The 25382-nt window shown below is 37.5% G+C and overlaps 1 protein-coding gene across 1 annotated transcript; it reads left to right on the forward strand.

The window, feature by feature from the left end:
* Window positions 1–1314: 1314 nt before the first annotated feature.
* LOC128549263 (mediator of RNA polymerase II transcription subunit 30-like) lies at window positions 1315–19630 on the forward strand. Its single transcript, XM_053525804.1, has 6 exons — window positions 1315–1610; window positions 2032–2260; window positions 6419–6541; window positions 9252–9404; window positions 14935–15030; window positions 19160–19630. The coding sequence occupies exons 1-6, from the start codon at window positions 1315–1317 to the stop codon at window positions 19256–19258; spliced, it is 996 nt and encodes a 331-aa protein (XP_053381779.1). The 3' UTR covers window positions 19259–19630.
* The last annotated feature ends 5752 nt before the right edge of the window (window positions 19631–25382 follow it).

Here is a 25382-nt window from a genome sequence, read left to right on the forward strand (position 1 = left end):
TCTTTTTTCTCGGAAACCATGTTGGAGATGGTACACAATGCCAAGGTTTGTAAACTGTTTTGTTATTGATGAGGACACTATATTCTCTGGGGTTTTGCAAAGTACGTACTTGGATATGGACTGGGTCTGACCTGTCGCTCTTCTTGTCTGATAGTGGTTACATTTGCATTTTTAGCTCTACTATTCGAAGAATAGTCTTAACTATTCTACTCACCCTGGCGTCGGCATTCGGCGTCACATCTTGGTTAAGTTTTTGCGTGCAAGTACATACAGCTATCATTTAAAGGCATATAGCTTTGAAACTTATTTATTCTTTTTCTAGTTCAATTATCAACCTCACTGGGTCAAGTTCCATAACTCTAACATGTATTTTGTGCAAATTATGCCCCCTTTTGGACTTAGAAAATTCTGGTAAAAGTTTTACATGCAAGTCACTATCTCCAAAACTAATGCAGATATTTAATTGAAACTTCACATGTGTCTTCGGGGTTATAAAACTAGTGGATAGCAGCAAGTCCCATAACTCTAACCTTCATTTTGGCCAAATTATGCCCCATTTTGGACTTAGAAAATTCTGGTTAAAGTTTTTCGTGCAAGTACATACAGCTATTACTAAAAGGCATATAGATTTGAAACTTATTTTTTCTTTTTCTTGATCAATTACCTACCTTAATGGGTCAAGTCCCATAACTCTGACGTGTATTTTGGGCAAATTATGCCCCCTTTTGGACTTAGAAAATCCTGGTTAAAGTTTTGCGTGCAAGTACATACAGCTATTACCAAAAGGCATAATTATAGCTTTGAAACTTATTTATTCTTTTTCTAGGTCAATTACCAACCTCACTGGGTCAAGTTCTATAACTCTAACATGTATTTTGAGCAAATTATGCCCCCTTTTGGACTTAGAAAATTCTGGTTGAAGTTTTACATGCAAGTTACTATCTCCAAAACTAATGCAGATATGGAATTGAAACTTAACATGTTTCTTCGGGTTATAAAACTAGTTGATAACATCAAGTCCCATAACTCTGATATGCATTTTGGCTGATTTTCAAAAATCACCACCATGTGCTATTAACTTTGCGTAACGTCGTCGGTTTCTCACGAGAGTCAGTGCACAGATGTTGCGGGCCAATACTGGTTAGGTAACCAAATGAAGTTTCGCCATAACTTAATAGATGCAGCCAGCAGAAAATAAAAACAGGGTCAGTTGAGTAATGGCAGCCAGGACTAGCTATCTTCGAATTACCAGTTTTCAAACCCCTATGGAATTTGGGGAAATTACTTACAAATAAATGGAATTTTTACACAGACATGTATATGGCAGCATTGGTCAACCTTTTCCCCAGTGCTCACACAGACTCAGGAGTGATACTGTCAAGTCAGGTGTGGCAAGCAGTTTGGTCAACCAGTTTATTCACAACCCAGTCAGCATACAGTGATCCAGACCAAAGTAGTCCTTCATCTACTTCTGTACAGTATGTATCCAGTATACCCAGTCCTCATTATCTTATAGTTACAGTTTATTTCAGGACCCAGTCCTTCATATACTTCTGTACAGGTTTATTCCAGTTACCCAGTAACTTAGTCCTTCATCTACTTCTGTACAGGTATGTATTGTATACCCAGGGCCCAGTCCTTCATATTTTTCTGTATAGGTTTGTATCCAGTTTATTCAGGACCCAGTCCTTCATCTACTTCTGTACAGGTATGTATCCAGTATACCCAGGACCTAGTCCTTCATCTACTTCTGTACAGGTATGTATCTGGTATACCCAAGACCCAGTCCTTCATCTACTTCTGTACAGGTATGTATCCGGTATACCCAGGACCCAGTCCTTCATCTATTTCTGTACAGGTATGTATCCAGTATAATTCAGGACCCAGTCCTTCATCTACTTCTGTACAGGTATGTATCTGGTATACCCAGGACCCAGTCCTTCATCTACTTCTGTACAGGTATGTATCCGGTATAATTCAGGACCCAGTCCTTCATCTACTTCTGTACAGGTATGTATGTGGTATTCCCAGGACCCAGTCCTTCATCTATTTCTGTACAGGTATGTATCCAGTATACCCAGGACCTAGTCCTTCATCTATTTCTGTACAGGTATGTATCCAGTATACTCAGGACCCAGTCCTTCATCTACTTCTGTACAGGTATGTATCCAGTATACCCAGGACCCAGTCCTTCATCTGTTTCTGCACAGGTATGTATCCAGTATACCCAGGACCCAGTCCTTCATCTACTTCTGTACAGGTATGTATCCAATATACCCAGGACCCAGTCTTTCATCTTCTTCTGTACAGGTATGTATTTAATAAAAAATGTAAAAGTCAATTTAACTATTTCCCAAACATAATAGTATTTTTAGCTCGACTATACGAAGTATAACTTAATTATAAGGAGAGTTATCCTACTCGCCCTGGCGTTGGCGTCTTTCCGCGTCCCCACCTTGGTTAAAGTTTTGGTGCACTTCCTCTTTTTTCAACTTATCTCTGTAATTACTTGGAATTGATTCAAACTTGAAATACTTATTCCTCATCATCATCCACATCATCTGACATAAGGGCCATAGCTCTGGCACCAATATTTCATGAATTATCCACCTTTTCACTTAGATTTTCAGGTTTAAGTTTTGATGCACTTTCACTCTATCTCTGTTATTACTGAATGGATTTGATTCAAACTTAAAATAGTTGTTCAACATCATCACCCACATCATATGACACAAGGTGCATAACTCTGGCACCATTTTTTCATGAATTATTCCCCCTTTTTATTTAGAATTTCAGGTTAAAGTTTTATGCACTTTCACTCTACCTCTGTTATTACTGAATGGATTTGATTCAAACTTAAAATAGTTGTTCAACATCATCACCCACATCATATGACACAATGTGCATAACTCTGGCACCATTTTTTCATGAATTATTCCCCCTTTTTATTTAGAATTTCAGGTTAAAGTTTTATGCACTTTCACTCTGTCTCTGTTATTACTGAATGGATTTGATTCAGATTTAAAATAGTTGTTCAACATCATCACCCACATCATATGACACAAGGTGCATAACTCTGGCACCATTTTTTCATGAATTATTCCCCCTTTTTATTTAGAATTTTAGGTTAAAGTTTTATGCACTTTCACTCTACCTCTGTTATTACTGAATGGATCTGATTCAGACTTAATCAATTGTTCAACATCATTACCCTTATCATGTGACACAAGGTGCATAACTCTGGGACCAATTTTTCATGAATTATTTCCCCTTTTTACCTAGAATTTTAGGTTAAAGTTTTGATGCACTTTCACTCTGTCTCTGTTATTACTGAATGGATTTGATTCAAACTTAAAATAGTTGTTCAGCATCATCACCCACACCATATGACGCAAGGTGCATAAGTCTGGCACCAATTTTTCATTAATTATTCCCCCTTTTTACTTAGAATTTTAGGTTAAAGTTTTGATGCACTTTCACTCTAGTCTCTGTTATTACTGAATGAATTTGATTCAAACTTAAAATAGTTGTTCAACATCATCACCCACACTAAATGACACAAGCTGCATAACTCTGGCACCAATATTTAATGAATTATGCCCCTTTTTGCTTAGGATATACTTATATAGTGTTTTGATACATTTTATCTTTACCTCTCTTATTACTTTAAGTTGATATTTTTGACATAGACTCAGACTATTGTGCAATATCTTCATCCACAATTGGAATCATTAAACACTCCAGTGACAGCTCTAGTTTCCTCAGATGTGCCCAGTTTCACTATCCAGCATCGAAATAGTCGAGCGCGCTGTCTCCTGTGACAGCTCTTGTTTATGCTCTTGGTGTTGGAGACCTGTGAGGCACATACTGTAAAACCAGAAATTTTTGTGAGGGTTTTAACTTTTGCAATATTTACGAAGTCCCTCACCTTATCAATTCTCATGTAAATATCAACCTAAGTATGATGCAAATCAAGAAAATCTCGTCATTTCACAAACCTTCCTCAGCATATCAAATTGAAATGTCCAAATTTACAAGAATTTGATGTTTCCATGTTTGCGTAACATTTATAGGATAGAACAATTCAAGACAAATGGAACAAATCACATTAATTTATAATTTAGGACTGATATAATAACTTTTGTGTTTGCAGTGTGTTTAATTAAAATCAGACATTGACATCTAGGTCCCTGCATATAGATTTCATGTAAAGCTGTGTTTTTGTTACTGGTATAGTCATCACACTGTCCATAGGTAATGCTAAATGATGTGTGACTTTTACAGACACCTGACATATATTATATTAGATTGATTAAATTTTAAAAACTGAAAACAAGCAGGATAACTTTTGTTTACAATGTTGTGAATGTGAAACCTCACAAACAAACTCAGTGTTCCAAATTCGCTTTTGTTTACAATCTCATGCATATAAAACTTCACAAACAAACTCAATTTCCAAATTTTCTGTGTGAAACTGCTTGCCCGATTTTAAAATGCCGGTAATTTTACACAAATGGGCCTCGTGTGACCCTGTACCAAGATTATTCAAATTACATTTTTTGTATTCCAATTCGTCAAAAAACGTGGCTGCCAGGAGGCGTGGTCACTTTTCCCTATATGTATATGGTGGAAACTTTAAAAAATCCTCTTTTGTGAAACTACTGCCTTGATTTTAAAATAATCTTAAACAAATGGTCCTTCTGTGACCCTCTGATTATTTTGATTTGTCAAAAAACATGGCAGCCAGAGAGCGTGGTTACTTTTCCCTATTGTATATAGTGGAAATTTTAAAAATTGTGTGACATGTATATAATATAGGCTAACATAGAAGAATCTGAACTCTGTACTTGTACCATTACATTATACAAATGCACTTGAAGCCTTTTACAGGTGAGTGCTTTAGGGTCAATGACCCTTTTGTTTTACAATCTCGTGAATATAAAACCTCACAAACAAACTCAATGTTCCAATCTCATGAATATAAAACCTCGCGAACAAACTTAATGTTCCAAATTCGCTTTTGTTTACAATCTCGTGAATATAAAATCTCACAAACAAATTTGTTTTTGTTTACAATTTCGTGATTATAAAACCTCACTAGCAAACTCAGTATTACAAATTCGCTTAATTTTGACCCAGCAAAAATATGTGCAGTTAGTGTTTAATTTCTCCGTCCATCAGTTTTTCTGTCATTCCATCTGTCTGTCATATTTTCTTGTCTGATTCCTCTTACAGTTACATGAAACTTTGTATGCATCAACTTGTATGCATCAACAACATGAATCGAAGATGAATATTTTTTGTAGGATGTCCAATTATTTATTCTGGAGTTATTGCTATTTTGGACTTAAAAATATTATAAGAAAAGCATTTTGTACTCAGCTTCTCCTTCAGTTTTCATCCAATTCCAACTGAAAAGAAATTGGTGTACATTATCAACATGAAGTGGACTTGCACATATTATTGGGAATTTTATGTCATTTTCAGGGGACATGTGTTATTCAATGTTGACATCATTCTTGTTTGAATTTATTTGTCAGGATTTGTTCAAAGTTGCTGAATATTGTCAGACCTTCCAGAATTGTCCAAGTATTCACTTGTCGTGTTTAAACTTTAGTTTGCATTTTTTTATGCCCCCGAAGGGAGGCATATAGTTTTTGAACCGTCTGTCGGTCTGTCCGCAATTTTCGTGTCCGGTCTTTATCTTTGTCATCCATTGATGGATTTTCAAATAACTTGGCATGAATGTGTACCACAGTAAGACGACGTGTCGCGCGCAAGACCCAGGTCCGTAGCTCAAAGATCAAGGTCACACTTAGACATTTAAGGTCATTTTTCATGATAGTGCATTGATGGGCGTGTCCGGTCCAAATCTTTGTCATCCATGGATGGATTTTCAAGTAACTACGCATAAACGTGTGGCACAGTAAGACGACATGTCGCGCGCAAGACCCAGGTCTGTAGTTCAAAGGTCAAGGTTGCACTTAGACGTTAAAGGTCATATTTCATGATAGTGCAATGATGGGCATGTCCAGTCCATATCTTTGTCATTCATGCATGGATTTTAAAATAACTAAGCATGATTGTGTTGCACAGTAAGACGACGTGTCGCGTGCAAGACCCAGGTCCGTAGGTCAAAGGTCCTAAACACTAACATCGGCCATAACTATTCATTCAAAGTGCCATCGGGGGCATGTGTCAGGATTATTTTCAACATAACTATTATTGTACTGTTCAAAATGTGGAGTAAATCAGTTGTGAAAATATGTGAGGTCCGATTTAGATGTGAGGACTTTCATATTGAAAAGAATTTAACTACAATTGACAGTGATATAAAGCAATGAGAGGAGATCCAGAGGGCAAAAGACTTTTTAAATGTATTGGCAACCTAATTGTTTCATCCTTTGTATTCTGACAGGTTCAAATGATGTCACCAACAAAGTCTCGGGACTTGGTTTCAGTGTGTAGACTTGGTCAAGAGACAAATCAAGAGCTAGTGAATAAACTGTTAGATGTTTTCAAACAGTTCAAGACTATGCAGGTTTGTATTGACTAACTATACTGATCTGATTACCAGTTTTTGCTTTTCCTCTAAATTTAAACGTGAAACAAAAAACACGGCAAAACATTCAATTTTTCTGCTGTTTCTGTTACCAAAGTGGGTTTGTATCCTGTTGCAGTGTTTATTTCAGAAAATCAAAGAACAGGAGGGAATTTAATCCCTCGTTTGTCAAAAATGGGAGATGCCCCAAAGGGAGGTGCAGAATGTCATGTACAAAGCGAAACAAGCAATGTTTGTTTTATTACTTCACCTGAGCACAAAGTGCTGAAGGTGAGCTGAGGGTGAGCTATTGTGAACACTCACCCTTCTACATGCATCTGTCCATCCATTGTCCATCCATCCACACTTTATATTATGGGTGACCCTTTACTAAGATTGTACAAATTACTTTGTTCCGTAAAAAAACATGGCTGCCAGGGGGTGTTGTCACTTTTCCCTATATGTATCAGAGTTTAAGCTAGTCTTAGATTTATGGGAGAAGTCACCTCTCCCTCAGCTAAGATTAGGATGAAGGGGAAATTTGAAGGAGAAATAGAGAGATTTTGTTGTCACAAAATGTCAGACAAAAAAGGAATTAAGTATACTTGTAACTTTTTAGCTCGACTATTCATAGAATAGTAGAGCTATTGGACTCGCCCATGCGTCTGCGTCGGCGTCTGCGTCCGCGTCCCGATTTGGTTAAGTTTTGTATGTAAGCTGGTATCTCAGCAACCACATGTGGGAATGGATTGAAACTTCACACATTTATTCACTGTGATAAACTGACTTACACTGCACAGGTCCCATAACTCTATTTTGCTTTTTTTACAAAATTATGCCCCTTGTTTGACTTACAAATTTTTGGTTAAGGTTTTGTATGTAAGCTGGTATCTCAGTAACCACTTGTGGGAATGGATTGAAACTTCACACACTTATTCACTGTGATAAACTGACTTACATTGCACAGGTCCATAACTCTATTTTGCTTTTTTACAAAATTATGCCCCTTTTTCGACTTAGAATTTTTTGGTTAAGGTTTTGTATGTAAGCTGGTATCTCAGTACTCACTAATTGGAATGGATTGAAACTTCACACACTTGTTCACTGTCATGATCTGACATGCACAAAGCAGGTTCCATAACTCTATTTTGCTTTTTTACAAAATTATGCCCCTTTTTTTCGACTTAGAATTTTTTGGTTAAGGTTTTGTATGTAAGCTGGTATCTCAGTATCCACTAATGGGAAAGGATTGAAACTTCACACACTTGTTCACTGTCATGATATGACATGCAGTGCAAAGGGTCAATAACTCAACTTTGCATTTTACAAAATTATGCACCTTTTTAAACTTAGGAGTTTTGGGTTAAATTCTTATATGTAAGCTGGTATCTCAGTACCCTCTAATGGGAATGGATTGAAACTTCACACACTTGTCCACTGTCATGAGCTGATAAGCACTATGCAGGTTCCATAACCCTATTTTGCTTTTTTTAAATTATGCCCCTTTTTCGACTTTCGTATTCATTCAATCGACAAGGCTGTTGAATAGTCGAGCGTTGCTGTCCTCCGACAGCTCTTGTTTTAGCTCTCCTGATCCAAAAGCTCAGGGTAAGCTGTTGTGATGGCTCACCATCAGACGTCCGTCTGTCTGTCGTCTGTCCGGTGTCTGTCCACACTTTCCTTTAAACAATATCTTCTAAACCACCAGGCCAGTTTTGATGAAACTTCACAGGGATATTCCTTGAATGGTCTTCTTTGAAAATATTAAAAAAGATGAATTCCATACAGAACTGTGGTTGCCATGGCAACCGAAAGGAAAAGCTTTAAAAATCTTCTTGTCCAAAACCACAGGGCCTAGGGCTTTGATATTTGGTGTGTACAGTTAACATCTGGAACACAAAACACACAGAAGCATTGTGTCCATTTGCCTTATTGATCACACAGTGCTATTGTATCCTGTTGCTATATCTGTATTTTAGTCACCTTACATAACAAACAACTCTTATTATGCCCCCCTTCGAAGAAGGAGGGGTATATTGATTTGCAGATGTCGGTCGGTCGGTCGGTCGGTCTGTCTGTCTGTCGGTCAGTCGGTCTGTATGTAGACCAATCCGTTGATTTTGAGGTCATTTGGTCAAAGTTCAAGGTCAGATTGGCCAGGAACAGTTAAACGGTTTCTGGACGATAACTTGAGAACGCTTGGGCCAAGGGTCATGAAAGATGAGAGAAAGGTTCATCATGACCAGCAGATGACCCCTATTGATGTTAAGGTCAAAGGTCAAGGTTACAGTTACTCGGAACATTTAAACCATTTCTAGACAATAACTTGAGAACGCTTGGGCCTAGGATCATGAAACTTGATAGGGAGGTTGGTCATGACCTGTAGATTACCCCTATAGATTTTGAGGTCTGTAGGCTACATTGACCCGGAACAGTTAAACCCTTTCCGGACAATACCTTGAGAATGCTTGGGCCTAGGATCACTAAACTTTATAGGGATGTTGATTATGACCAGCAGATGACCCCTGTTGATTTTGAGGTCAGTAGGTCAAAGGTCAATGTCACATTGAACCAGAACAGTAGAACTTTTGTTTACAGTGAGCAAATAATTTTTGTTTCCTTGTGCAATTACTGAATGCATCAAGGGGGGCATTTCGTGTTCGACGAGCTCTTATTACTTTTGCATCCTGTTGCTATATGTGCATTTCAGTTGCCAAATGGAACAAACAACACACAGTATCATGAAAGAAGGATGAAAATTGAAGAAAGCTTGAGACAACTCAACTTCATCTTTAGAAGGCTGAGAGCAATATATGATCGAGTGTCTGAGACAATAGTTGACCCAAATGAAAACCCAGAGGAGGTATGACTTCATATATGTAATGAGTTAAGGAACAAATACTTCTCTCAAACATGTTTTATACATGTTTCAGTGGGTGTTATTTACCTTTATCTGACCAGGTAATATGCAAAGATGATGCATAGCTTTGGCCATGCCAGTGTAGTATTCAGTATTGTACAAGAAAGAAAAGGTATAAAAAATCTTAAATTCTTCCCAAGAAGAATAAAGCATAGATATGAGATATTAGGATGGCTGCATTGTCAAATGGTCATTACTAAGCTTGTTCTAGTCTAGGCCCTTGATCCAAATTTTAGTGTGCCTCTTTGGTCAAGGATTTAACATACAGTTATAATGAGGAAAATTTTAATAAAGAAATATTCTTTTCTAAAAGTGAAAGGTCAGACTTGAGATGAAAGGTACTTTGGTACTTAACGTGTAGCATAGGTAGTTGCCAGTTTTAAAGTTTATTATCCCCCGCCAAAAGGTGGAGGAGTATAGATTTGGTGTTGTTTGTATTTAGTGTGAAGCATTCCCTAGTTGACCTCTACAAAATTTGTTCAAATCTTGACCCCAGGGTCAAATTTGACCCCGCCCCAGGGATCATATGATTTTACATAGGAAAATCTTAAAAGACCTTCTTCTCAAAAACCAGAAGCCCTAGAGCTTAGATATTTGACATGTAGCATTGCCTAGTGGATCTCTACTAAAGTTGTTCAAATCATGACCCTGGGGTCAAAATTGACCCTGCCCCAGGGGTCACTTGATTTTATATAGATTTCTATAGGAAAATCTTCAAATTTTAAAAAAAAATAAACCAGAAGTCCTAGAGCTTAGATATTTGACATGTAGTATTGCCTAGTGGACCTCTATACAATTTGTTCAAATCATGACCCCATGGGGTTACTAGATTGTACATAGAAAAATCTTCAACATTTCATAAAAATAAACCAGAAGGCCTAGAGCTTAAATATTTGACATGTAGCATTGCCTAGTGGACCTCTATAAAATTGTTCAAATCTTGACCGCCCCACCCCCCCTTCCCCCGGGTCAAATTGACCCAGCCCCAGGGGTTACTTGATTGTACATAGTGAAATCCTCATAAATTTACTAAAAATAAACCAGAAGGCCTAGATCTTAGATATTTGATATGTAAAATTGCCTAGTAGACTTCTACAATTTTGTTCAAATCATGACCCCCGGGGTAAAATTGGCCCCGCCCTAGGGGTTACTTGATTGTACATTGGAAAATCTTCCAAAAAATTTCTAAAAACCATCAGTTTGATATTTGAAAGATGTAGCTCATATTACTCAAGTGAGCGATCCAGGGTCATTATCACCCTCTTGTTCTCTGGTTTTACATGCATTTGCCGTCAAATTTGAAAATGCTTATAATTCAAAAAGTATTTCAGCTATAATCACCAAACCTCACTTGTCCACACGTCTCTTCAAACCAAATCGCCTCTGAAACCTTTGATTAAAGTTGATGAAACTTGGCCTGGATGTTCCTTGGATGGTCCTCTTCCAGAGGTGTTCAAAGAATTGGATTCCATGCAGAACTCCAGATTTCAAAATAACTTTACAGAAATATTTCTTGGGTGGCCCTCTACCAAAACTATTTAATGTCCATTGTCAACAGTTTCTTAAAAGCACATCTCCAAAATCACCTATCCAGTTTCTACCAAATTTGTTCAAACGGTTTTGCTTGGTTGCACATAGGGGCTGCCAGAGCTAAAAATAGAAAAAACTTCAAACGACATCTAGCTATTGCTTTAAAGCTTGGAGCAGTTATTCGCCATTAAATGCTGTCTCTGCACAGCGAGTACAGTAACTTTGCATTGCTTTTTGCAAGAATTATGGCCCCTTTTGGATCACAAAGTCATAGGTAGGACAATATTTCTATTATACAGAGACAAAAAAATCAGATGATGTGTCTGCACCTGCAAGGTGGTGCTCTTGTTGTATACTTAACTCAGACATTACCAATTATGATTCAGTTTGTCATATATATATTCCAGGTCAAATAGCTTAGTTTGTTTTTAAGTGCCATTGGGCCTCTATGGCCCTGTGTTTAGTTCAGCTGAACATTGTTCAGAGTGAGCTATAAATATAAGTGGATGGACAGGCGTCAGTTGTCCATCCTCCTGCGTCAACTGTGAGTTTTACTGAAACATCTTCACAGAAACTACTAATCAGAATTACACCAAACTTGGTCAGTAGCATCCTTGCATGGACCTCTATCAGGTTTGCTCAAATTGTTCGCCTGAGCTAAAAACAGAGAAACATTTAAAGAAATTCTTCTCATGAACTGCTTAATGGATCTTCATCAGACTTGGTTTGTAGCATCATTATAAGGTCCTCTCCCAATTTATTCAAATAGGGACTCTTATATAACCTTTTAAGGGCTGCTAGAGGTAGTATTAGAAACAACTTCTTCTCTTAAACTGCTGTATGGATCTTCATCAAACTTGGTATGCAGCATCATTATAAGGTCCTCTTCCAAATTGTTTAAATGGGGCCAGTTGGACCCTTTTAGGGGCCACTTAAGCTAAAAACAGAAAAAATCTTGAAAAGACTTCTTCTCAGGAACCACGCAGTGGCTCTTAATCAAACTTGGTCTGTAGCATGGTTAAAAGGTCCTCTCCCAATTTTTAGCTCACATGTTACAAAGTGACAATGTGAGCTTTTGTGATCACGCAGCGTCTGTCGGCCGTGCGTGCGTGCGTAAACTTTTGCTTGTGACCACTAGGTCACATTTTTCATGGGATCTTTATGAAAGTTGGTCAGAATGTTTATCTTGATGATATCTAGGTCAAGTTCAGAACTGGGTCAACTGCGATCAAAAACTAGGTCAGTAGGTCTAAAAATAGAAAAACCTTGTGACCTCTCTAGAGGCCATACTTTTCTATGGATCTTCATGAAAGTTATTCAGAATGTTTACCTTGATGATATCTAGGTCTTGTTCGAAACTTGGTCACATGTTTTTAATAACTAGGTCAGTTGGTCAAATAACAAAAAAACCTTTTGACCTCTCTAGAGGCCATATTTTTCATGGGATCTGTATGAAAATTGGTCAGAATCTTTATCTTGATGATATCTAGGTCAAGTTCGAAACTGGTTCAACTGCAGTCAAAAACTAGGTCAGTAGGTCTAAAAATAGAAAAACCTCGTGACCTCTCTAGAGGCCATACTTTTCAATGGATCTTCATGAAAGTAAGTCAGAATGTTCACCTTGATGATATCTAGGTCTTGTTCGAAACTTGGTCACATGTTTTTAATAACTAGGTCAGTTGGTCAAATAACAAAAAAGCCTTGTGACCTCTCTAGAGGCCATATTTTTCATGGGATCTATATGAAAATTGGTCTGAATGTTCATCTTGATGATGTCTAGGTCAGGTTTGAAACTGGGTCAACTGCAGTCAAAAACTAGGTCAGTAGGTCTAAAAATAGAAAAACCTTGTGACCTCTCTAGAGGCCATACTTTTGAATGGATATTCATGAAAATTGGTCAGAATGTTCACCTTGATGATATCTAGGTCAGTTTCAAAACTGGGTCACGTGCCATCAATAACTAGGTCAGTAGGTCAAATATTAAAAAATCTTGTGACCTCTCTAGAGGCCATATTTTTCAGTGGATCTTCATGAAAATTGGTCAGATTCAACACTGGGTCACATGAGCTCAAAAACTAGGTCACAATGTCAAATAATAGAAAAAAATGACATCATACTCGGTTTAAAACTTTGTCATGTGGGGACAGGTGAGCGATTCAGGACCATCATGGTCCTCTTGTTTACATATGGATACATAAGGCCTCTTTTAGGGGCTGCTAGAGCTAAAGTTAGAAATACCATTAAATGACTTCTTGTCATTAACTGCAGGAGGGATCTTCATCAAACATGGTTGAATGCATTATTATGTCCTCTCCCAATTTTATTTAAATGGGGACGATTGACTCATTTTAGGGGCTACCATAGCTAAAACTAGAAATGGCTCTAAATGACTCTTTCTCATGAACCACTTGATAGATCTTCATAAAACTTGATTTGTAGCATCATTACAATTTTTTTTTTATTTGGTTAGGTTTAACAACGCACTGACACAATTATAGGTCATATGGCGACTTTCCAGCTTTGATGGTGGCAGAATACCCAGACCTCAGGTGCCCCTCAGTGCATTGTTTCATCACGAGCGGACACCTGGGTAGAATCACCATTCCGTTAGCCAGCTTGATGGCTTCCTCACATGAAGAATTCAATACCCCGAGTGAGCATCATTATAAGGTCCTTCACCAACATTGTTCAGTAGGGGGCACTTGGCCCCTTTTAGGGGCAGCTTGATTAAAAAACAGAAATACCTTCTAACGACTTCTTCTTATGAACTGCTTGATAGATCTTCATCAAACCAGCTCTAGAGGGTCATTATAAGGTCCTTCCTCAAATTTGTTTGATTGTAGGCACTTGTAGCTAAAAAAAGAACAATCTTTAAAAGACTTCTTCTCATGAACCACTTGATGGATCTTCATCAAACTTGGCCTGTAGCATCATTAGAAGGTCCCCTCCCAATTTTATTTAAATGGTGAATAGTTGGTTCCTTTTGAGGGCCACTGGGGCTAAAAATAAAACACCTTTTAACAACTACTTCTCATTAACTGCTCAATGGATTTTCATCAAACTTGGTCTGTAGCATCATACAATCCTTAACAAAATTTGTTCAATGGGGTGCCCTTGGCCCCATCTAGGACCACCGTAGTTAAAGCTAGAAATGCCTTTTAAAGGCTTCTTCTCATGTACCACTTGATTGATCATCAAACTTGATTTGTAGCATGATAAGGTTGTTAACAAATTTTTTTCATTTGGAAACACTTGCCCCTTAGCCCATTTAAGGGGCTGTCGGAGGTTAAAATAGAAATACCTTGAACTAACTTCTTGTCATTAGCTTGTCTGTAGCATCATTATAAAGTCCTTTACCATGTTTATTCAGTTTGGGGCACTTGGCTCCTTTTTGGAGTCACTGAAGCTTAAAATAGAAATACCTTTAAAGTACTTCTTCTCTTGAACCACTTGATGGATCTTCATCAGACTTGATCTATAACATCATTATACGGTCTTATGTCAAATTTGTTCAAATGGGGGTACTTGGGTCCTTTAAGGGAGCAGTGGAGTTAAAATAGAAATACCTTTAGATGATTTCCTCGGGGAGTTATGTGTTTTTGGTGCATGACAGTTAGATATAGATTTAAAAAAAAAAAAAAAAACAACGTTTGCTATAACGAACAGCTTAAAGAATATTCACAAAAACCTAGTTAGAAGCAAAGTAAAATGGTTAAGATTTTCTTCAGGTCAGCAACTTAGGCCATTTTGGCCTCTTGTTTGTAATTCACATTGTTACATGTGTGGGTGTAGATCCCTACCAGTGGAAATTATATTTTGACAAGCCCCCTTTTTGAAACATAAAATTTTCAAATATATTCCAGTATCTCATTTCAGTAAACCACTAAAAATATGAAATAAAATGATAGACAAAATAAACCATTACAAATAATGTCCATTGCAGGTATTGGTACCTTTAAAGGGAGACCTTTTAGAAGACAGAAACACAAACACAGAAACTTACAAATTTGCTGCTGAAGAGCATAAACAGATTGTTGAGGTATGTCTTTCCTCCAAATGTATTTTCATGATACGTATTGCAGACAAGCATGGAAAGTATTGCAGACATTTAGTACTTCATCCATTGAAGCTTTGAAAGTATTGCAGACATTTAGTGTTTAATCCAGTGAAGCATGTTAAGTATTGCAGACATTTAGTGTTTTATCCAGTGAAGCATGGTAAGTATTGCAGACATTTAGAGTTTAATCCAGTGAAGCATGGTAAGTATTGCAGACATTTAGTGCTTTATCCAGTGAAGCATTGTAAGTATTGCAGACATTTAGTGTTTCATCCAGTGAAGCATGGTAAGTATTGCAGACATTTAGTGCTTCATCCAGTGAAGCATGGTAAGTATCGCAGACATTTAGTGCTTCATCCATTGAAGCTTGGAGAGTATTGCAGACATTTAGTGCTTCATCCAGTGAAGCATGGTAAGTATTGCAGACATTTAGTGTTTCATCCAATGAAGCATGGTAAGTATTGCAGACATTTAGTGTTTCATCCAGTGAAGCATGGTAAGTATTGCAGACATTTAGTGCTTCATCCAGTGAAGCATGGTAAGTATTGCAGACATTTAGTGCTTTATCCAGTGAAGCATGGTAAGTATTGCAGACATTTAGTGCTTCATCCATTGAAGCATGTAAAGTATTGCAGACATTTAGTGCTTTATCCATTAAGCTTGGTTAGTGTTGCAGGTGCAGGGATTTTTTTATGCCCCACAGGCATATTGCAATTACGGTAAACTGTCGGTCTGTTAGTCCATCTTTGGCTTTGTTCCACAGTGCATGCAAGATTTTACCGTTTCACTTACAGCCCATATTAATGACCCAGTAAAGTCCAAACTCACACCGAAGAATGTTGTCAGCTCAATAACAAGTTTAAATTGATATACTGAAATGAATCTTGGCTTGTAGATAGCTTGTAGAAAAACTGTTGTCTAGGTCAGCATAACACCCAGCCTAAATCACTGTTAAGATTACAATCAAGGTCAACATTGCACCCAGTTTAAACCCCCTCACCATCCCGCTCAAGTTCAAGGTCACATTTCTTTGAAGGACTATAACCACAGTTACATGTCGCATTTCTTTGGAAGGAATACAACCATAGTTACACGTCACATTTCTTTAGAAGGAATACAACCATAGTTACACGTCACATTTCTTTGAAAGGAATACAGCCATAGTTACACGTCACATTTCTTTGGAAGGAATACAGCCATAGTTACACGTCACATTTCTTTGAAAGGAAAACAACCATAGTTACACATCACATTTCTTTGAAAGGAATACAACCATAGTTACACATCACATTTCTTTGAAGGACTATAACCACAGTTACGTGTCACATTTCTTTGGAAGTAATATAACCATAGTTACACGTCACATTTCTTTGAAAGGAATACAACCACAGTTACACGTCACATTTCTTTGAAAGGGATACAACCACAGTTACACGTCACTTTTCTTTGAAAGGAATATAACCACAGTTACACGTCACAATTCTTTGAAAGGAATACAACCACAGTTACACGTCACAATTCTTTGGAAGGAATACAACTACAGTTACACGTCACATTTCTTTGGAAGGAATACAACCACAGTCACACGTCACATTTCTTTGAAAGGAATACAACCACAGTTACACGTCACATTTCTTTGGAAGGAATACAACCACAGTTACACGTCACATTTCTTTGAAAGGAATACAACCATAGTTACACGTCACAATTCTTTCTTTGAAAGGAATACAACCATAGTTACACATCACAATTCTTTGAAAGGAATATAACCACAGTTACACGTCACATTTCTTTGAAAGGAATACAACCACAGTTACACGTCACATTTCTTTGGAAGGAATACAACCATAGTTCCACGTCACAATTCTTTGAAAGGAATACAACAATAGTTACACGTCACAATTCTTTGAAAGGAATATAACCACGTCACATTTCTTTGAAAGGAATATAACCACAGTTACACGTCACATTTCTTTGGAAGGAATACAACCACAGTTACACGTCACATTTCTTTGGAAGGAATATAACCACAGTTACACGTCACATTTCTTTGGAAGGAATATAACCACAGTTACACATCACATTTCTTTGGAAGGAATACAACCACAGTTACATGTCACATTTCTTTGGAAGGAATACAACCATAGTTACACGTCACAATTCTTTGAAAGGAATATAACCACAGTTACACGTCACATTTCTTTGGAAGGAATACAATCACAGTTACACGTCACATTTCTTTGGAAGGAATACAACCATAGTTACACGTCACATTTCTTTGAAAGGAATATAACCACAGTTACATGTCACATTTCTTTGGAAGGAATACAACCATAGTTACACGTCACATTTCTTTGAAAGGAATATAACCACAGTTACACGTCACATTTCTTTGGAAGGAATACAACCATAGTTACATGTCACATTTCTTCGGAAAGAATATACAGTCGAGACTGTTTTAAGAGACCGACTTTGGGAAGCAGCGAAAAAGGTCACATATGACAGGGAGTCTCTTAAAACAGTCTCACTTAACAGGATGACGCTGGTTTCATATATTTTTCCAATTGAAGTACATGAATAACGGATGCTTATATATTGGCCTCTTTTAAGGTAGGAGTGGAAAATGATTAAATACTATTTCTTTAATTGCATATTGATAAAATATAAATTTCAAATAATTTGCATCATTCGTATGATGTTGATAAAACAAATTTAAGCTCATGATCTGGCATGAAAATAAAGGGGAGCAGTAAAATATAAATGTTCCATTTGAACTCTATACACACTGAGGTTTATGATCTTTATATTTTTGTGTACTAATTGTTCATTGACATTTATTTGATTATTGACTGCATCTTTAATCTGTGTTTACTTCGTCGTTTCCTGATAAATACCGCCATATTTTTGTTTTACCAGGAATAAAGTTAATTTATGCACCGACTCCGAATTCTTCAGCGACTTTATACGCTGGTTTTCTCTAATCGAGCAATTCAAGTGCCTTAACACGCTGTTCTAATGTCAAAACAGTTCTTTTTTATGTTTTTCATCAGCCATTTTTGTAAACAAATAAGTTCTCGTCTCAAACAACTCCATGCGAGATAAAGAACGGTAACTCTATCGTGTAAAATCTTGCGAGGGAGCATCTCAAAGTCGCTGAAAACGGTCTAACTATCGATTTGGGAGCCTGATTTCACAGTCGCTTGTCGCGTAAGGCAGGGAGTTGCTTAATTCAGACACTTTTAATACTAAATTGCATCCGGAGCATAAAATAGGGTCGCATATGACAGGGAGTCGCTAAATTCAGGGGGTCGTTAAGGCAGTCTCGACTGTAACCACAGTTACATGTCACATTTCTTTGGAAGGAATACAACCATAGTTACATGTCACATTTCTTCGGAAAGAATATAACCACAGTTACACGTCACATTTCTTTGGAAGGAATACAACCATAGTTACACGTCACATTTCTTTGAAAGGAATATAACCACAGTTACATGTCACATTTCTTTGGAAGGAATATAACCACAGTTACATGTCACATTTCTTTGGAAGGAATACAACCACAGTTACATGTCACATTTCTTTGAAAGGAATATAACCACAGTTACATGTCACATTTCTTTGGAAGGAATACAACCACAGTTACATGTCACATTTCTTTGGAAGGAATACAACCATAGTTACATGTCACATTTCTTTGGAAAGAATATAACCACAGTTACACGTCACATTTCTTTGGAAGGAATACAACCACAGTTACATGTCACATTTCTTTGGAGTGTGTTACATAATTACCAAAGTTACAAGCAGAAGTCCATATGATCAAATACAGAGAGGATATATGTTTATTTCAGTGTAAGATCGAGATATAGTTCACCGAGTGAACACCATAATGCAGTATTTTCATGAGTGGCACAATCATGAGTGGAAATGTAAATTATAGTGTTCATAAGTGAAATAAATTTGCAATATTTTCACAGCTTGATCAGTTAAATATCAATTTTAAATCTCTGACATATATTTCAGTATTTCAATGAAAAGCATAAAATGAATATATGTACTGTGATTTTGTGATTCTATTTTTACAAAAATATATTTATATTTCTTTCAGCAATTGACACAGAAGAATCGCCAAATTAAAGAAGTGATTGACAAAATACGAACAATCATGTGGGAAATCAATACCATGATAGTTATGAGAAAAACTTGATAGTCATTCTTGGTTATAAGACAACTTTGAAAGAGGTTTTGAGTAACGAGAAAAGCTCAGTTTTTTCTCTGAAATATGAGAAAAGTTTGATATTTATTCTGGAAAAAACTTATTTGGTAATGATTCAGTCTACTGGTGATGTCAGTTTGCAGTCATAACCCAGTCACTGCTTTGATGAAGGATTTATGAACTGCAGTGTACAGCATGTGTATGTAGGTAAAAGAAGAGTAACAGATAATGTGGTATGGATAATGCCACTGTAGTTTTCTTCTAGATGGACCAAGCTGTTTTAATGGGTATACAATCATAACATTTATTGCAAATAAATATTGTTAAACAATGAAAAAGTAATAAATAATAAGCCTGGTTTTCCTTCTGTGTTTTCTTTGGTTTCTTAATGTAGTTACTATATCTAGGGCCTCTGCTGTCGTTCGCCAATGTCGCAATTTGTGATAGATTTCAGAATTTGGCAGAGAGTTTTGATGGTTGATGAAAATGATTGATGAAAGTTTTTTTCACGTTATTGCAATGATATAAGTGGTTATAAGCGGCTTAGCTTGGTTCTCAGTTTCATTGTAAATCAGATTTACCTACAGAGAAAAATTGATATTCAGCCCAATCAAGATCACAGTTGTTTGGTATTATGTCTTTTTATGCCCCGGCATCTAGTGATGCGGGAGGCATATAGTGATTGTCATGTCAATCCGTTCGTTCGTCCGTCCGTCCGTACAAGGTTAACAAAATGGGACCGTTTCGTCTAGCATCAATACCCCTTACTAGAATGACTCGATACTAATGCAGATGTAACCTGTGACCATTCCTCATCTTCAGACATCACCTGACCTCAGTTTGACCTTGACCTCATTTTGGACTTAGGTTGCTTATCGACAAGGATGCCACCAAGGGCATCAAGCGTTTATTGAACGCAGCTTCTTGTTTTATTATTTATTTTTAGCTCAGCTATACAAAGTATATGGAGAGCTATCCTATTCACCCTGGCGTCAGCGTCTTGCCGCATCCCCACCTTGGTTAAAGTTTTTTTTTTTACACTTTCTCTTTTTTTCTCCTTATCTCTGTAATTACTTGATGGATTTGCTTTAAACTTGAAATAGTTATTTCTCATCATCACCAACATCATCTGGCACAAGGGCCATAACTCTCATTCCAATATTTCTTGAATTATCCCCCCTTTTTACCTAGAATTTCAGGTTGAAAGTTTTGATGCACTTTCACTCTATCTCAAATTATTACTGTATGGATTTCATTCAAACTCCCACATCATATGACACAAGGTGCATAACTCTGGTACCAATATTTAATGAATTATTCCCCACCTTACTAGCAATTTCAGGTTAAAGTTTCGATGCACTTTCGCTCTCTCTCAGTTATTACTGAATGGATTTGATTCAGACTTAATATAGTTGTTCAACATCATCATTCACATCATATGACACAAGAGCCAAAACTCTTGCACGAATATTTCATGAATTATCTCCCCTTTTCACTTAGAATTTCAGGTTTGATGCACTTTCACTCTAACTCAGTTATTACTAAATGGATTTGATTCAAACTTAAAATATATGCTCCATCTTATCACCAACATGAAACAAGGTGCATAACTCTGGTACTAATTTTTCATGAATTATGCCCCCTTTTAGTTAGAATTATGTCTCCCACCACACAGTGGTGTGGGAGACATATTGATTTACTCCAGTCTGTCTGTCTGTCTGTCTGTCACAAAGCTTGTCCGCACTCTAAGTCAAACATTTCTCACCCGATCTTCTCCAAACTTGAACAAAATGTGTCTGACCATAAGACCTTGGCCAAGTTCGATAACTAGCCAAATCGGCCCAGGCACTTCTGAATTATGGCCCTTGAATTACCGAAAAATCCTTGGAGCACATGCGCTTTCGTGCACCCAAATGTACCCTATACTACTTTCGTGCACCCAAACTGTACCCTATACTACTTTTATTAGTAGTATAGGGTACGTTTTGGGTGCAAGAAAGCGCATGCATAAGTAGTATAGTGTACATTTTGGGTCCAAGAAAGCGCAGACTGACTTACAGACTGACTTACTATTTAGATGATTAGGCAGTTGTACGAGACATGCGCTTTTCTCAAAAGCATCTCTAGTTTAAGGTTAATTTTGATGCATTTTCACTATATCTTAGTTATTATTAAATGGATTTGATTCAAACTTAAAGTAGTTGTTCCACATCATATGACACAAGGTGCATAACTCTTGCACCAATATGTTATGAATTATACCCCCTTTTTGCTTAGAATTAAACTTACTTAGTGTTTTGATACACCTTATCTTTTTATCTCTTATTACTTAATATTTTTGACACAGACTCGAGCTATTGTGCAATATCTTAATCCATCATTGGAGTCTTTAAACACTCCAGTGACAGCTCCAGCTTCCTCAGATATGCCCAGTTTCACTATCCAGCATCGAAATAGTCGAGCGCATTGTTTCCTGTGACAGCTCTTGTTAATTTTCTCTTTTATGACATACATACAAACTTTCAGAAGTTAACTATGAAGCAAGATGAAACAATCAATTGAACAAACATCCCAATCTGACTAAAGTACTTGATCTTCTAAACGAAGATCTGAGAACGACCCATTCACAGTCGTCTTCTGTATATTTTGGATTTCTAGTATTGCTATTTTTATTTTCGCAAATCTATTTTTATTTGAACCAGTCAGACAACTTGTTCGAATGTCTAAGAGTAAGAAAAATGTGCAGTCAATCCAGGGCTCGAACCCGGGACCTCTCGCTTACAGAGCAAGTGCCTACCGACTGCCCTACCGACTGAGCTAACCAGCTGTCTGACATCGCTCGACATAAAAATTATAGATATCAAAAGCCAAGGCTTTTTAAAGCTTGCAGAATGTTGTAAGTTAGTTTTTGATTGGCTAGCAGAAGGGTCGTCAGAACGAGGCTATCAATAGCTCGTTGTCAGATCCTATGCGTAGCGTAATAGGATATGTACTTTAGTCAGATTGACAAACATCCATGGCTTCCATTTTAAAAATTTCTCTGGCTCAGGTGGCCCCTTAGTAGTTCCAACTACATTTTGTATTTTTCATTTGGCTAAAGTCATGGCTAAAAGTCAAAGTCATGGGAGGTCCTGATATCATTGTTTAAAAAAGGTAATTTGCATTGAATAATCATCATGAAATTTTATGAAACTAATTATTTCTTTCCTTCATTTTTTAACCATTCACAATGTTTAGCCTTTGTGAATGCTCAATGTCCGTCGTGCGGTGTGCGTCGTCCGTCTATCATCAATTTCTAAAAAAATCTTAAAAACCACTGGGCAGAATTACACCAAACTTCATAGGAATGATCCTTGGGTGGTCCCCTTTCAAAATTATTCAAAGAATTGAATTCCATACAGAACTCTGGTTGCCATGGCAACCAAAAGGAAAAACTTAAAAAATCTTCTTGTCCAAAACAGCAGGTCATAGAGCTTTGATATTTGGTGTGTAGCATCTTCTAGTGGTCCTCTACCAAGATTGTTCAAATTATCCCTCTAGGATCAAATATGGCCCCGCCCTGGGGGTCACATGGTTTACATAGACTTATATAGGGAAAATTTTGAAGTGCTCAAAGGTGAGCTTTTGTGATCGCCCTGTGTCCGTCGTCCGTCGTCATCGGCGTCAACAATTTGACTGTTAACACCCTAGAGGTCACAAATTTGAGCCAATCTTAATGAAACTTGGTCAGAATGTTACCCTCAATTAAATCTTGGATGAGTTAGATATTGGGTCATCTTGGATCAAAAACTAGGTCACCAGGTCAAATCAAAGGAAAAGCTTGTTAACACTAGAGGTCACAGTTTTGGCCCAATCTTAATGAAACTTGGTCAGAATGTTACTCTCAATAAAATCTTGGATGAGTTGATATTGGGTCATCTGGGGTTAAAAACTAGGTCACCAGGTCAAATCAAAGGAAAAGCCTGTTAACACTCTAGAGGATACATTTTTGGCCCAATCTTAATGAAACTTGGTCAGAATGTTACCCTCAATAAAATCTTGGATAATTTCGATATCGGGTCATTTTGGGTCAAAAACTAGGTCACCAGGTCAAATCAAAGAAAAAGCTATTAACACTCTAGAGGTCACAATTTGGGCCCAATCTTAATGAAACTTAGTCAGAATGTTACCCTCAATAAAGTCTGGGACAAGTTTAATATTAGGTCATCTAGCATCAAAAACTAGGTCACCAGGTCAAATCAAAGGAAAAGCTTAACACTGTAGAGGCTACATTTATGACTGTATCTTAATGAAACTTGGTCAGAATGTCTTGAGGCTGTATAGGTCAAGTTTGAATCTGGGTCAGGTGGGGTCAAAAACTAAGTCACTAGATCAAATCAAGGGAAAAGCTTGTTAACACTCTAGAGGCCACATTTATTACTGTATCTTTATGAAACTTTGTCAAAATGGTAATCTTAATAATCTTTAGGTCAAGTTCGAACCTGGGTCATGTCGGGTCAAAAACTAGGTCACTGAGTCAAATCAAAGGTAAAGCTTGTTAACACTGTAGAGGCCACATTTATGACTGTATCTTTATGAAACTCAGTCAAAATGGTAATCTTGATATTCTCAAGGTCCACTAGGGTCATGTAGGATCAAAAACTAGGTCACCAGGTCAGATCAAAGGAAAAGCTAGTTTACCCTGTATAGGCCACATTTATGGCCATATCTTAATGAAACTAGGTCAGAATGTTAATCTTGATGATCTATAGGTCAGATTCAAATCTGGGTCAGGTAGGGTCAAAAACTAGGTCACTAGGTCAAATCAAAGGAAAAACTTGTTAACATTTATGACTGTATCTTCATGAAACTTAGTCAGAAAGGTAATCTTAATGATTTCAAGGTCCAGTTTGAATCTGGGTCATGTCGGGTCAAAAAATAGGTCACTAGGTCAAATTAAAAGAAAAGCTAGTTTACACTTAAGAGGCCACATTTATACCATATCTTAATGAAATTTGGTCAGAATGTTAATCTTGATGGTCTTGAGGTCAATAGGTCAGGTGAGCGATACAGGGCCTTCATGGCCCTCTTGTTCAAATTATGCCCCTTGGGTGAAAATAGGCCCTGTCCCGGGGGTCCCAAGTTTTACATAGACCTATATAGGAAAAAAACTTTTAAAATCTTCTTGCCTGAAAGTATAAGGCCTAGGCCTTTGATATTTGGTATGTAGCATTGCCTAGTGGTCCTTTACCAAGATTGTTCAAATTATACCCCTGGGTTGAAAAGAGGTCCCTCTCGGGGTTACTCGTTATATGAGTTATATAGGAAAAATACTTCAAAAATTATCTGATCATATTTCCTAGACTGTTAATTAAAATAACCTGATGACCCAAAGTAGGGGTCATTTGACTGTAACATTGACCTACTGACCTACTTTCTTGTTTTTCAAGATACAGCCTTGAAATTTGGATGACTTGTACAGTTTTGCACACCAATCTTAAAACTTCCTTTCAGTGACCATGAATGTGACCTACTGACCTACTTTTTAGCTCACCTGTCACAAAGTGACAAGGTGAGCTTTCGTGATCGCGCGGCATCTGTCGTCCATGCGTTCGTGCGTCTGTAAACTTCTGCTTGAGACCACCCAATAGGTCACATTTTTCATGGGATCTTTATGAAAGTTGGTCAGAATGTTCATCTTGATGATATTAGGTCAAGTTCAAAACTGGGTCACGTGCGGTCCAAAACTCGGTCAGTAGGTCTAACAAGAGGACCATGATGGTCCTGAATCGCTCACCTGTTCCCACATGACCCAGTTTTGAGTATGACATCATTTTTTATACGCCCGTTTGAAAAACGGGACGTATTATGGGAACGCCCCTGGCGGGCGGGCGGGCGGGCGGGTTGGCGGGCGGGCGGGCGGGCGGCGTCCACAGACCTTGTCCGGAGCATATCTTCTACATGCATGAAGGGATTTTGATGAAACTTGGCACAGTTGTTCACCATCATGAGACGGAGTGTCATGCGCAAGAACCAGGTCCCTAGGTCTAAGGTCAAGGTCACACTTGGAGGTCAAAGGTCAAATTCAAGAATGACTTTGTCCGGAGCATATCTTCTTCATGCATAGAGGGATTTT

The sequence above is a fragment of the Mercenaria mercenaria genome, chromosome 16 (assembly GCF_021730395.1).
Source record: "Mercenaria mercenaria strain notata chromosome 16, MADL_Memer_1, whole genome shotgun sequence".
NCBI classification, from domain to species: Eukaryota; Metazoa; Mollusca; class Bivalvia; order Venerida; family Veneridae; genus Mercenaria; species Mercenaria mercenaria.

What these genes read in the sequence shown, in the direction of transcription:
- LOC128549263 (XM_053525804.1), top strand. Translation starts at nt 1,315, where the DNA reads ATGTATATGGCAGCATTGGTCAACCTTTTCCCCAGTGCTCACACAGAC. An exon ending in CTTCATCTACTTCTGTACAG is followed by an intron (nt 2,261 to 6,418) that starts GTATGTATCCAA and finishes GTATTCTGACAG; the next exon opens with GTTCAAATGATGTCACCAAC. An exon ending in AACAGTTCAAGACTATGCAG is followed by an intron (nt 6,542 to 9,251) that starts GTTTGTATTGAC and finishes TGTGCATTTCAG; the next exon opens with TTGCCAAATGGAACAAACAA.